Source organism: Thamnophis elegans, chromosome 3 (assembly GCF_009769535.1).
Source record: "Thamnophis elegans isolate rThaEle1 chromosome 3, rThaEle1.pri, whole genome shotgun sequence".
Lineage (NCBI taxonomy): Eukaryota > Metazoa > Chordata > Lepidosauria > Squamata > Colubridae > Thamnophis > Thamnophis elegans.
Genome location: NC_045543.1, coordinates 115931718 through 115946592, shown reverse-complemented (window position 1 = coordinate 115946592; position 14875 = coordinate 115931718). Strand labels below are relative to the sequence as shown.

The 14875-nt window shown below is 36.5% G+C and overlaps 1 protein-coding gene across 3 annotated transcripts in view; it reads left to right on the top strand.

Moving 5' to 3' along the window:
* The first annotated feature begins 66 nt into the window (after positions 1-66).
* DMGDH (dimethylglycine dehydrogenase) overlaps positions 67-14875 on the top strand; it is a 41794-nt gene continuing 26985 nt past the window's right edge. Inside the window, exons 1-6 of one of the 3 annotated variants that reach the window (XM_032212560.1) lie at positions 1102-1183; positions 2902-3153; positions 3509-3680; positions 8458-8556; positions 9869-10033; positions 11370-11574. In XM_032212560.1, the coding sequence (XP_032068451.1) occupies positions 3053-3153; positions 3509-3680; positions 8458-8556; positions 9869-10033; positions 11370-11574 (742 nt within the window). In that variant the 5' untranslated portion in view covers positions 1102-1183; positions 2902-3052. Of the gene's footprint in view, positions 1184-2901; positions 3154-3508; positions 3681-8457; positions 8557-9868; positions 10034-11369; positions 11575-14875 lie in introns of all 3 variants that reach the window. The other 2 variants (XM_032212559.1, XM_032212558.1) reach the window with 2 other exon arrangements.

The following is a 14875-nucleotide window of genomic DNA, read 5'->3' as shown; positions in this document are numbered from 1 at the left end:
TGGGCGGATTCGGAGGCCGGGGCGGATTGAGAGAGGCTTGGAGGTTCTTTGCGGTCATGGTACTCCCCTTTCTGAGCTCATCATCTATACCTCGACCGCGAGGCGAGGCCCCTCTCGCACGACTGAATAAAGCCGCTTGTTTTCAGACGCACATCCAGAATGTGTACTTAAGAAATAAGCAAAAACGGAAGGGCCGTTTTGGAGCAGCCGTTCCTAAATCTTAATATTTTTGGAACGCGTTGACCACAGCTCCCATCATTCGCAACTACCACCCCCCTCGTCTCCAGACGACGTTACGGGGGCCTTGGGAATCCTACTCCAAACTTTCGGACGATGCCAGATGGGGGAAAAGGCGTAGTAAGGCATTTCTTCCACCGAAAGACTATGATATAACGTGCTATGATTTCCACCACTGACCAATACATAGACACGTGTATGCATGTGCGAACGTTTTGGTGGAGATACCGCTAGGGGGGTCTGTTTCTTCTGCTTAAGCAGCTCACACGTACTATTATCGGGATTTAAAACCAGTGCGCCTATTAGTAGATTTAGACTTAGACTAACTTTATTGTCACTTTGAATGTACACTTAATTTCTACACTAGTTTTAAAAAACCCTGAAGATTAGTAAATCTTGTTTAGCTGCAATGTTTTTCCCTAAACTTTCATGGAAAGAAAAGTTAAATGATTTTTTTCTAATCCAGCCAGTAACTACTCATCGGGCTACGCATCGGGCAAGCCAATCGCGTAGGCATACCGTTATGAGTAAATATCAGACGATCCCAAGATTCCCGCTGCATTTCTGCTTCCCTTCTCCGGTCCCGAAGATAGCTCTATTTGCCACCCACCCACCCACATCCTACTGCAACCACTTGGACGGAGCCCCAGGAGTGTGGCGGGACGACACCATTCGGACCCTGTCTCCTCCCTCCAAGGAGGGCGGTTCCGGGCCCCTCCGCTTAGTCTGCCAACTAAGGGAACTCTAAGTTTACTCAATTGCTCGGTTTGAAACGGAGACCGGGGAGATCTTTGTGCCCGTGGCTATCCGCTACTTGTACTAGCGCCTTCGAGGGGGAAGCTATGCTCCGGGGAACGCGGAGATTGCTGATCGTAAAACTGCGAGCTAAACAGCCCGCCTTTCCCGTGTCGTCTTCTCGAGATTTTGCTTGCACCACTCACAGGTGGTGAGTCCGGCTTCAGTTCTCCCTTCTATTGTTGGCGGGGTATTTTTGCGTCTCTTTTTTCAGACAGTACAAAGGCGAGGGTAGGCTACAAATACAGTTTCGGCCTCTCCATGGGCATTATAGTGAGCGGCTTGGTTTGCGCAGATATATACCCCGCCCCACTCCTGTAGGCTGCCCATAGAGTGAGGCGATACACATCTCTTAAATCCCCCATTCCTAGGTATTCCAGGACATTAAAATAACTTAAATGTTACAATATTGACAAGACACAGGAAGGGGAGATTGCATGTGTGTTACTTTTGCCCAGAGTCTAGATAACAGCAAGCCCAATATTTATTTATTTGCATTTTAGTCTAGCCTTCCTCCAAAGATATTGGACGGGCAGCTGCTGTCTTCTTTAATTTTCGAACAAAATGTCACTCAAGAGGCTTTGAGACCAAGCACAAAGTTGAACTAAGCTGCCCCTGATCTAAGACATGATTGCTCGCCCCATAATATGTTCATTTCATTACTAAAGCATGCCCGGTTGGATCATTAAAAAAAAAATTGTGACCAAATGTACCAGTCAAAGACACATTGCAGTTATTTCGCCTTTTATTTTTCAGTGGATTTTTGTTATGGTAGAAAAAATGGGAGAAGAAGAAAATATATGTTGGTGAGCTGCATGTGATGAAATCTAGCTATTCAGTGAAATTACAAAATAATTGCATAATGAATGATATAACTGGAAAGGTCCTTGAATTTTATCCCTGTGTTTGCACAGCACACTTAACTTGGTTACGGAATTACTGTACTGTAATCTATTTTCTTGGATTGCATAATATATTAAATTATAAGTTAACTAAGATGTCTACTGAGTTGCTTAACAGGGTAAATAATAAAAAGAAGCAAAGTTAAAACATTAAACTCAGTACATTGTGTACATGCAAGCATTAAACTAACTGACCGTATTAAATGTTACAGAAATTCAATTGATAAACCTATTTCTGGCATATTTAACATGAAATGAACACAGTTCATCCATCTGATTGTAAACTACTCTGAAGCATTTTAGAATAACTCAACTGGCTTCTTGGATAATTACAGGTAGTTCTTGACTGTTGTGGTCATTCAGTGACCTTTCTAAGTTACAACGACACTGAAAAATGAGTTATGACCTTTTTTCACACTTAAGACTGTTGTAGCATCTCCATAGTCACAGGTTCAAAATTCAGATGCCTGCCAACTGGTTCAAACTTATAACCGTGGCAGTATCTCAGGGTCATGTGATCACCCTTTGTGACTTTCTGACAAGCAAGTCAGTGAAAAAACCAGATTCACTTAACTATGTTACTGATTTAACAACTGAAGTGACTCACTTAACAACTGTACCAAGAAAGATAATAAAATGGAGTAAAACTCTCTTAAATGTTTTGCTTAGCAACAGAAATTTTGGACTGAATTGTGGTCGTAAATTGAGGACTATCTGTATTTGGGTATGTTGGTGAAAATGAGATGTTTCTCCTTCCTTTCTTATCTATAATTTTTGTTTTGAATCCAACAGAGCATGGATGTGCCATTCCCATAATTCCATTTGAGATGCCTCAAGATTAGGTTTTGCCTCTTGTGCGAGATTTGCCTTATAAAGTTTTTTTTTTAATTGGAGACATATTATGTAGTCTATCATTTGTAACTTTTACATTTTTATACTTGTTCTCCTATTTTTGTTCTTATTACAGAGAAATCCATTAAAGAAGAATGATTAAACCGTACCTTGGAACCTTCTTTGGCATATTATAATTAGACACCACGTTGGCACAGTAAAAGATGTACAAATGTCATTAAACAATTAAACAAAGCACAGCATTAGTGTTGAAGTTCTCAAGTTGCATGAACGTTCAATTGATTGGGAGTCATAGACTAGAATCACTATTGATATGCTATCTACCCATTTTGGAATCTCCACAAAAGGATACTGGCAAAAATGTCTGGTAGGCAGAAAGAGAGCAAAGATGGAACCCTGCCCCTTTTCAGCAACTCATAGTGTGTATCTAGTTATGCAGATGATTGCTTTAGACTGGCAAGATTCTGTCTGTAGCTAAACAACAAAGAAACTTAAGAAATAATTCCCCATGCCATTCTTAGTTCTTTGATCCTGATGTTTGATCTAAAACTGCCAGTTAGTGCTCATCGTTTTCATCTGGGTAGCTCAAAATTCTATTAATGTCCAACAATGTAATTGTTGATAAAAGAGTATATAAAGAACAGTTGATACCGTGTTTTACAGTATGTATAATTGCATAGAAAATATGCAGAAATTAGAAACATCCATCATTTTCCCCCCAGGGAACAAAAGCCATCTTCTGTGGAAGCAAAGTGGAAAGACACAGCAGAAACGGTAATTATTGGAGGTGGTTGTGTTGGTGTCAGTCTTGCCTATCATTTGGCCAAGGCTGGCATGAAGGATGTACTTTTGTTGGAAAAATCTGAACTCACTGCTGGATCTACTTGGCATGCAGTAAGTGAAATTTCTAATGTTTTAAACGTGGAACAAAACCTAAATTTTCTGTGCTTAGATCGCAATTCATTTTAGATGAGAAATGGACTTCTGTGAGCCATTTAAATTACTGTGCAATGCAGTGTAAAATGTCATCCAGCTGAAACTTATTAATTACTGATGCTTAATGCTAGTGTAAAAGACCCACTTGTCCATTTGCAGCTGTTCTGGCAACCAACTGTACACTCAGATTGAAGGGACTGTTCCTGGATTACCACTGTAATATGAAACCCAGAGAGACAGAAACAGTGTTCAATAACTAACATTACTTATGTTTTGTGGGACATGATATTTTGGAAGCAGATGTACAGAGCTTCAACAGTAAGAAGCCAATATGCGTAGAGGTAAAAATGGTAATATCTACTGCTGCATTTAAATCAAGATACACCAATTTTGTTTTGTGAATTTTTAGGGTTGCAGTCTAAGGAGAAAAACATTCTGATGTAATGGCAAGAGAAAGGTTGCATTTACTGAAAAACAGTCTATTTATATTTTAGTTAGTACATAAGACATCTTGCTCTGGAACACGTAAGAGTTCCTGGCTCACCCAAGTGTTATCACTTGTTGTTTTCCGTAGTTTGCAGTCAGAGGGTAATCCTAGATGACCAGATCATATGTCATTTTATTATGCCAAGCTGGACACAACTAGAATGTACCATAATATCTAAGATGGAAAACATTTGTGGTCATCATATATGTTCATGTATATAGTAATCATGAATAACTTTAGTTTCTAATAAGTTTTATAAGAAATATTTTTCTTCTAATCTGAGAAGAAAATCGCCTTTATAATAAAGTTTGTTTTGTTATTAGAAGCTAAAAAAAATTATATTCTCAGTCTGAAAATCTTGTAATACTAACTTTCCAAATTTTTGACTTACATGTGCAAGTACTATTGCTACATGGATTTAGGCATGTATTAAGATATACAGTTTAATCATTAAAAACCCTGTCTGAGTTATTTCTGCTGGGACTAAAATGGGATTAATGGTTTGATCTGTTTCCTTAGTACACCAGGATTTCTTGAATAATTCCAAAAAGAAGCTCATGGAATTTCCAAGAATTCTCTGATAATGTTTAGAATAATCTGAGCTCTAGAAAGCTTTTTACCACGTTTTGTATTTTGTTCAATCTCTTTTCCAAATTTACCCTGGCAGAGGGGAAGGCTGACAAAATTGGATGCCTTAGCCTTAGGTTCCAAAAGCGATCCTCTGGAAATACCTGGTAGTGTTGTATATCCCAGTATTTGGAAATAGCAGGACAGCATAAGCTGGAACTCACTTAATATATAATAACATGAGAGGGTGATTGCATAATAAAAGATGCATCTGTCATTTTTTCCCTGTCTAATGCAGTATTCCATTCTCTAGCAGGAGCCAATCCCCTTAACTAGTGTAGCTAACTTTTTATATGCAAAATGATTTCTTGCAGCATAGCAAAGTTGGATTCATGCAGCTACAGGTGTAGAACACAGTGACTGAGTAAGCCATTGTCTCCCATTCACAAATCCTACTGAAAGACAGAATCAGTTTTTTTAAGCAGAGAATGAACCATATTGTTATCTAGTAGTATTAACTGTGACTATATGCTTGAACTGATTAATGCAGGATTTTTCACTCTTCTGTGAAACGTGCATCACAAAAGCATATAAAATATTAATTAGAATCATTGTTAAAAATCTATTTGTTAATGCTAATGATTTTAGATGTTTGTTTTAGTTTTGTTGTACACCGCCTAGAGTCACTTACTCATGATGGCCGGTTCTATAAATTGGATAGGTAAATAAATAAAGTATGCTAAGTGAGGCTGAGAAATTGTGACATTTCCATAATTTGCTTTAAGGTTATTTTCCACAACCTTTAAGAAGGTGGCAGAATTCATATCAATAGCAGTAGTTCCGTGATGGCGAACTTATGGCACGTAATGCAAGCCATCGTCCATTGCTCTTCTGGGTTCCGGCGCACCAGCCAGCTAGTCTTCATGAGTGTGGGAGCTCCAGAAACAGAAAGAAAAGCTGCCCAGTGTGCATGCGTGCATCGGGAAGATGATCTTCAGGTGCTAGCTGGTCTTTGCGCACACATGCGTGCCAGAAACTGGAAGACTAGGTGGCTGGTGTGCATGTGCGTGCCAGAAACTAGAAGATCATCTTCCTAGCATGTGCATGCGCACCGCGCGGCTGCTCTTCTGGTTTCCGGCATGCATACACTACCGTTTCGGCACTCAGTGCCAAAAAGGTTTACCAAAATTGCTATACTTGTTAGAAACTATATGGTTCTTTCCTCATGCTATTAATTTTTAGATGCTAATTGTTCTAGGATTTTTTCACAATTGTTATTTTAAAAAAAAGCTATTATGTTGTATGCTGCTTTTTAAAAATCTGGAGCATGAATTTTGATTGATCTGACTGACAACCTTATCTTTCAGTGAATGGTTAAGATGCCAGGCTAGAAACCAGGAGACTTACTAGTCCCGCTTTAGTCATGAAAAGACAGCTGGGTGACTTTAGGCCAGTCACTCTCTCACCCCAACTCACCATACTGAGCTGCTGTTGTGGAGAAAATAGAAGAGGAAGGAATGTTAAATATTTTTCCACCTTGAATTATTTATAAAAATAGTGAAGGTGGGATTGTAAAGAAAACCTGTTGTATCGTCACCAATCCTGCTTCTACACCATTAATATTGTATTAAAGGGCAGTGCCAATTTTCCAACCAGTAGTTGAAACTTCCCCTTGAAGACTATCTAAGGTGCTCTCACCAAGAAGTCTGATTAATAAATTATATTTTCTGTTCTGGTCATCAACATTGTTTATCGAGGCACTGTGCCCCATGTTATCATTCACTAACACTAACAAACCACAGATTTGGTCTGGCTGGAGTCTGTAATATTACAATGTCAGTATTAAATAAACAGTTCTTTGGCTAAGTCTTTGGTTAGAAATGTGAGGTGCTTGAAAAATGGTATCTGAAGGCTAAATAAGAGCTTTGCAAAATTACAGAAGCTATTCCTGAATATAATTTGAAAGTCATCGCACAAACGTTTTTGCAGATATTATATTAGATCCAGAACTTGTCACTGTTCATGAATCATAAACTACTTTTTTTGTAATAGAGTCATCTTCATAACCACAACTGACCACCTAGTTCTTACCTGAAATGGTTTATTACAATCTGGAGGTCATAAGGCTGTATTTCTCAATGCCCACAATTTTAGAAATTGTAGAATTTTTGGTTCCCATTCCCAACCAACTGTCTTTTTTAACAGTAAAAATAAAGGCCCTGTCTTATAAAAGTAACATTTGGAATATGTTGTTTAGTGAAATTGAAAGCCCCAATAATTGTTTTTATTTCCTTAAAATTTCTTGGTGGCGCTCGTTCCACTAAGACAGGAACTTTGTCTACCTCAGGGGCCCTCCCCTGTCCATCACTTTGAATCTTGTATTCCTTACCAAAATTAAGACTGAAGGTTCATTCCTTCAAATCTTCTTCCTCAAATCTCCCTACGGTCAGAGTATACACCTTTGAGAAAGCATTATTCCTATCAGATGTTGGTAATCAAGCCAACATTTATGTCACATAATAATGGACTATCTCTAGGCTATTTTGAAACTCTTAAAGTTTTAACCACTCATGTAGGAACCTGAACACCCCCCCCCTCAAATTAGGTTTGACCCTCTGGAGTCAATAGCAAAATAAAGAGGCATTTAGCCAAATCGATCACACTAAACCATTTAATTTTCACTCCTACTTTGCTTTGGAGTTCAGGTGTGCTGGCTGCAGTTGGAGGTATCTCTGATATCTGTTATAATATACAATCATTCTACAAATTTTCCCATTTGATTCTAAAACAGCCCAGATCGGACCATTGAAGGGATTAACAGTCCTCTTAATTACCTTTTCTAAGTTTTGTACAATTTGCCCAATGCACTATAATTTTGAAGATCACTATTGACCTCAAGATACTTAAGTAGGCAATTTCCAAAAGTGATTAGAATAGTGAGACTAACAAATCCAGTATCCTTAAAAAGGCTCCATCCTGGTGGGAAGCATGATAACTTTTCTTTATTTCCTGGGACTCAAATCCATTGGAAATTGCCATCCTAAGGTCTCCTTATGAAGAACAGCCATTTAGAGTACAAATGGGCAATCTCCTGGCCTCTCCAGATCCAGAGAATAGCATGATGTTGGCTCCATTCATTTGGAGTTTCCATTCCTCATCCAGAAGTCTGAAATCAAACATAATTTTGAACATAGGAACATTTTGAATATTGAATGTATTATACTATCTGAAAGTGTGGTAACAAGAATGATAAAAAGGATGAATTTTCATAAGGAGAGAATAAGGACAAAAAACAAATGTAAAAGAAAATAATTATGAACATGAGGATAAGAGAAAAAACTATACAGTATGTATGAAGAAAAAAGATATTACAGAGTGTTTACTCAAAGACTTGAGAACAAATTTGATAGAAATTAAAAATAGCTTTGAAGTGGGTAAAGGGAGTTCATTAAAGAATATGCAGCAAAGTAAATGAAATTAAAAATAAAATTTAGGAATTCATTTGAATAAACTGAAGTGAGGGAATGTTGGAAAAAATATATTAGAGATTTTAATGGGAATGGGAATGATATATTGAACACAAAAACTGAAGCAAAACTTTAAATGTTATTATCCAAGAAAAAGTTAATGGAAATGAAATGATAAATGCTGTGAAAATCTTTTTGTTGGTCTTTTTTAAAGGCAGGTTTGACAACATATTTCCATCCTGGAATAAATCTAAAGAAAATCCATCATTACAGCATCAAGCTTTATGAAAAGTTAGAGGAGGAGACAGGGCAGGTAATAATACCTAATTTACCACAAGTTAAATAATAATATGTGAAATACACAATTTTAGAATGATTTGATTGGCTGGAACTGTTTAACTGTTTAACAGTATATGAGAACAGCATTTTTGGATTAATGAAACAAATATTAAGCAAATACATTATTAATATATAGTTTTGTATGTTTGTATACTGTATAACTAATATGTTTTAATGCCTCAAAGGTAACTGCAGATATTAATCATTTTATTATATCCTGACATCCTTATTTATCTACGGTGTCTCTGGAAATTATATTACATGTGAATTCATGTTGAACCCTTTTATCTGTGGCACACATTAATTAATAACTTTAAAAATGTGAAAGTACTGCATATTAAATTGTTTACATCTGTGAGGGAGAACAAATAAATACAATGAAAATGCTTAATGGCAAAGTTTAGGATGATGCAATAACCACATCTGTGAAGCAAAATGAAAGACCAGATGATCTTTGACATCAAAAGGGTCATTCTGCTAATGTCTACATTGTATCCGTTATGGAAATCAGGGATAATATATTTTTTATTCTATATATTTTTTAATCATGCTCAATACATTTGATGGGAAAATGCTTTCAATTTTTCTCCACAAAGGATGGAAGGTTTTGGTGTAATTCTCCTGAATGGGATGACACTTTATTACTTCAGCACAATCATCTTTCTAGTAGTCTTCAGATTCCCCATACTTCAGTTAAACTCCACTGAATTTATTATGTGGGAGTATTTTCCATAGGGTTTTTTCAGATTCATTAGTTATGGGGAAACGATTATGGAATCTATGTTTAGTATATAGTATATTATATTAGTATATAGTATAAATATATATTTACTATGCTTAGTAAAAAAAAAATCCTGACAACACAACATCTGCCAACTGGCAATCATAAAATAAGTTTGGAAATACTATCCAAATAAGTTCTAAAGCATCATGAATATAAAAATCTGATTAAAAAAAAAATCTTGGAAGCCTCTTTCAGAAACATTTTGAGCAAGAAGTCAAACCCAGTGGAAATGTTTTTTTTTTTTAAATCAAATGGAAAAATACATTCCCATAGTTCATAATAAGACTGCTCAGATGTAGGACATATTAAAATATAAAATATATAGTTTTTCTAGTTTTTCTTTTCTAATATTAGTAACTTATTTAATTTGATGAGGACGAACCAAGTTCAAGATCTATTTTATCGTAATTATTTTGAACTTTAGTGAATTATGCATAAGGGCTCATGAATGTTTGATTGTGGAAGCTGATGGGTTGTTATTGTTTTGTTTTGTTTCTCTCAGGCTGTGGGGTTTCATTGCCCAGGGAGTGTTAGAATTGCGTCAACACCAACAAGAGTGGATGAACTTAAATACCAAATGACTCGAGCAGGATGGCACCCCACAGAACAATATCTTATTGATCCAGAAAAAGTGCAAGAATTATTTCCGTTATTAAACATGGAAAAGGTATATGAATACAATTTATTTATTTACAATATCTGTAAAAATGTTGAAGAATCGCAAAGGAACATGTCTTAGATGTAAAATTATTTTTAAATGTCTTAATCAGCAGAGTTTTCACTGTTTTGCCAACAATGAAAAGAATGAGCACTAAAAAATACACACTTTTCATGACTGCTATCTTATGATTTATCACTTGTTTGTATCTTATGATTGTATCTTATGATTTATGATCTATGACATATCACTTTGTTATTTGTATGTACACTGAGAGCTTATGCACCGGAGACAGTGGTGGGATTCAGCCAGTTCACACCACTTTGGGAGAACCGGTTATTAAGTTTCTGAGCAGTTTGGTGAACTGGTTGTTGGAAGAAATAATTAGGGCAGAGAACAGGTTGTTAAATTATTTGAATCCCACCACTGACCGAAGACAAATTCCATATATGTCCAATTACATTTGGCCAATAAAGAATTGTATTCTATTCGAAAGAAGAAATGAACTATAATGAGATAGGCAAGAATAGGATCAGTCTTAATAAAACAAATGGATATTTGAAAAAAAGAAATGAACAACAATAAGGCAAGAATAGAATCAGTCTTAATAAAGCAATTTGAAGGCATTGTTTCAAGGAACCAATTTAAAATTTACATATGTTTTCTGCTTCCAAAATTGAGCTCATTGTATCTGCACAAGGGTGTAAGCCCTGAGAAATCTCCAATACTTGTTAGCAAATTGTGGGTATTTGAGAAAGGGAATATTATTAGATACGTGACTGGAAAATAGTTGTATTAACTGTAATCAATTTTAATTAATTTAAATACAAGTAAAATCTAATTTAATTTTATCCTCTCAGTTGTTTAGAATATGGCTGTGCATTTCTTGGATCTGACTTATTTAAACTATTGCGTTTAGCCTAGAGTGGGAGGAGATCATGTCATCTTGTAAGCTACGTGTACAAATATATTAATTTATTCCGTAGCCTATGCTAGTGCAGAGGCAGAAAGAAGTATTAAATACTAGTGTTTATAGAACTTGGAAATACAGTGAAGGTCAACTTTTGTTTGCAATCTATTGTTTATGACATGTCTGATAAGTAAAACAAAGGCTACGAAGTAGAATAAGACAGATAAAAGTGAACAATTCCTAATTTAATCTTAAAACAAACTAACATGAAGTATTTGGTTTTTTTTATTCCATATAGAAAGATTTTGAATTTTTAGAATCTATATATTGCTGCTAAGTTTTGTATTCACAACTTCCTACTATCTATTGACTGTGGAACCAGAGAGAAAAAATAAAACTAATATAAGTAACGTAAATTAATTCTGTTTGATACAGGTTTTAGCTGGTCTGTACAATCCTGGAGATGGTCATATAGATCCTTATTCTCTTACTATGGCCTTGGCTGCAGGAGCCAGGAAATATGGAGCTCAGTTAAATTATCCAGTTCAAGTAACTAATTTAAAATGTAGACTAGATGGAACATGGGAAGTTGAAACTCCACATGGAACAATTAAAGCAAACAGAATTGTGAATACAGCTGGTAAGTGATGAAGTATGCTTTCCTGCTTTTATAGTTTATCACGATAAAAAATTCCATCTGTGCAGGGAAATGTAACTTACATATTAGAGTATTAATGTTTTAGGAAATAGATTACAAAATAAAATAATAATTTGCTTTTCACTTCATATTTCATGATCTCATGGAATTTTTTTGCTCTGTAGTTTATAAAAAGATTACATTATTCATCTTTTAAGGTTAAATGATAACAGTAATAAAGAATCTAAATTATTCCCCCCCCCCCAGCTACATTACATAAATCAGTGGATCTAAGTTGCGCACCAATATATAGGATAAATACAATGCCAGATTTCCAAAGTATAGATATAACTGAAGGCTCATCCACAAAGACATTTTTTCTGTACTTTTCTCCTATCAGCTAGGAGGAACTAGATGACAGGAAAAAACAGATTTGCATGATTGTTCAGTACTATAGGTACTGTGATAACATCCTACAGCACACACTTGGTGCTTGAGGGTATATGAGACATGTTATTATGCTGTGGAGTGTTCTTGGCTACAAAATGTTAGCAAAATGATTATCAACCACTTGACCTAATAACCATTAGCTGGCAACAAAATTGTTTAGTATTTCTTGGATGTTATCAAAGGGTCTGCTGGAACCATACAAATGAGATGCAGACAATGGATAGGCGTTTTTGAGGAGCTGGTGTGTGAGAAATGATTTTGTTACACATGTGTAGGTTGAAATGCCAATTTATCTATCAAAAAAAAGCAGTGGCTCGTGTGGTTAGGACACTGGGCTGAAAATCAGCAGGCTCAGGGGTGGAGAGCCGGTTGCTGCTACATGGTGAGGTGAGCTCCCGTCACTCATTCCAGCTCCTGCCAATCCTGCAATTTGAAAGCAGGTGACCACAAGTAGATACATGTGTATCACTTTGGGGGGCAACTAAACAAGGACATGAAAGGAGCCCCCAGCTGGGTATCCCCCAGTCAAAGATGATGGCTAATCCTTCCAATCTGGAAGTGATTCGGGGCTTCCAACATGGATGTAGTATCCATCAAAAAGTAGCCTTTAAAGCATCTCCAGAAGTCAGGGTTCTGCTCAAACAGTGATAAAATTTTAAAAAGTCCTCTTGATCACTTTATACCTTCATAAAACCCTCTGGACCATCTGCTCCATAGCCTGAGATAAAAGGTACTAGTATTCAAGAGCAGGAGCATATTTTCAGTAATTGTCTTTGGATTTCATAGCAATTTTGGTAATTACATAGCAGACTTGCTACATTGCCCTACATTGTCTGTAGAGTGATCCTTGCAGTAAGAAAAATGGCATCACAATAACCATTTCCCTGGCATACGTGCCTTCTCTGCATGTACAATCCTTGGCAAAGAATGGGGCAAGTTGGGAACAGGTTCCCTTATCCTTTGGATCAGTTCATGAGAACTGGCACCAAATTAGAGAACTGGCACCAAACTCACAATTACTGTATATATCATTTTCTTTCCAAGTATGAAAGAACTTAGGGTTGAGGCCCCTGTGTGTGGTAAAGGTCCTTTTTATTTATTAATGTTAAACTTAATAGTGGCAGTGGTTTATAAAAATGGTATTCTATAACATGAGAAGTTTCCCTATCTTTATGCAACTTGAAGCAGTGTACAGAACAGTTGAAAACACAATGTAATAATAAAAGCACAGAAACAACTAAGAGCAGCGCATAGAATAACCCCCCAAATTACATTTGTATTTGTATTAATGAGTTCCCATATGCTGTTGGCCCAGCCAGGCCTTTGTGACTTTCTTGAAGGGCAACAGGCTCACAACTATACAAACTTTGAGGGGAGTGATATCCCAGGTGAAGAAATTTTGACTTGGCTTTGGGAATAGGGTACAAATGAGCAAACCATTAAGAAAGTACTTTGAGAAAATAGTATTTAGTCCTGGGAAAAAAGGAAACTGAAAAAAGACTTAAAACAACCTTGATTTTGTTTGTTATATGATGAGGCGAAGAGAATTCTGACGGACTTTCAAGATTCTTTGACTATACCCTTCAAGAGTGTTTCTCAACCTCATGCTGGCTGAGGAATTCTGGAAGTTGAAGTTCACACATCTTATAATTGCTGAGGTTGAGAAACACTGCCCTACAACAATAATGGGGCTTTCCTGGAATTCCTTTGTTCTCTGTTTCTTTGTCTGGCTTACCTCTCAGGACTGACAGGAAATATGTGGGAAAGGAACGGCAAAATAAGGAGACTAGAAACAAGAAAACAAACCTTAAAGCACTGGGTCTCAACCTTCCTAATGCCACGACCCTTTAATACAGTTCTTCATGTTGTGGTAACCCCCAACCATAAAATTATTTTATGTTTTCTGTATTTTTTTGAAAATATGTGTTTTCTGATGGTCGTTTGACCCCCAAAGGGGTTCCGACTCACAGATTGAGAACCACTGCCTTAAAGGAAAAGGCAGACATTGGTAGATCAGTCTATGCAGATTTTAAGTTAATAACTGAAGTATGCCTGGATTCAGTATTTAGCCAAAAGAACCCTTGGAACTAATGCAGTATTGATTACTGCCTTGGGGAGGCTCTAGGTAAACAAAACTATGTAGTTTCCTACAACTGTTGGAGCCAATCTTCTTTCTTTGTTCCATATCCTCCTCTTGAAAGCAAATAATTTGCTCTGCGTTTTCATGCCAGGCTTAGTGTGGTAAGTTCGGAGTGGATTTTGTAGAGAACAGCTTACCTTCAGGTCTCATTCATTTGCTCAATTTCAGAGCATACATTACACAATTTCCAAAGCATAATTCAGACTGCTCAGCAGTTTGCCTAGCTGCTGCTTCATGGTTAGTTACATCATTACTTCTATTGCTGTCGCAACCTTTATGGAGTCCAATGGCCTTTTAAATTTGACAAGCAAAAAACACAGTAAATATTTCTCACAAATATTTTTCCTCTTCCACTTTGCAGTTTGGTATTTAATTTGAACATAGTGGTAAATTCTTGGTAATAAAATGGCAAGTGGGAAGGCTCACTTCCACATATGAAGGAAGCGGGGTTAGAAGGAATGAGAAGGTTAACCTTTGTTTTGTTTCCAATCTCCGTTTCATGACTTGATCTTCATAAAAAGTAGCTTTGGAATTGAAGCCATATGTGTTAAAACAAAATTGTGTGTTTAAGTACAAGTATGCAAAAAGTTTCAAGATTAATCCAAGATGTTTAATGGCTTCAAATATCTGGGTGTTGTATTAAGATTTAGGTAGAAGGGTTCCAGCTGAAAATATACAATGAGTAGCATAGAGATGCATGGTCGTTCTTTCTTT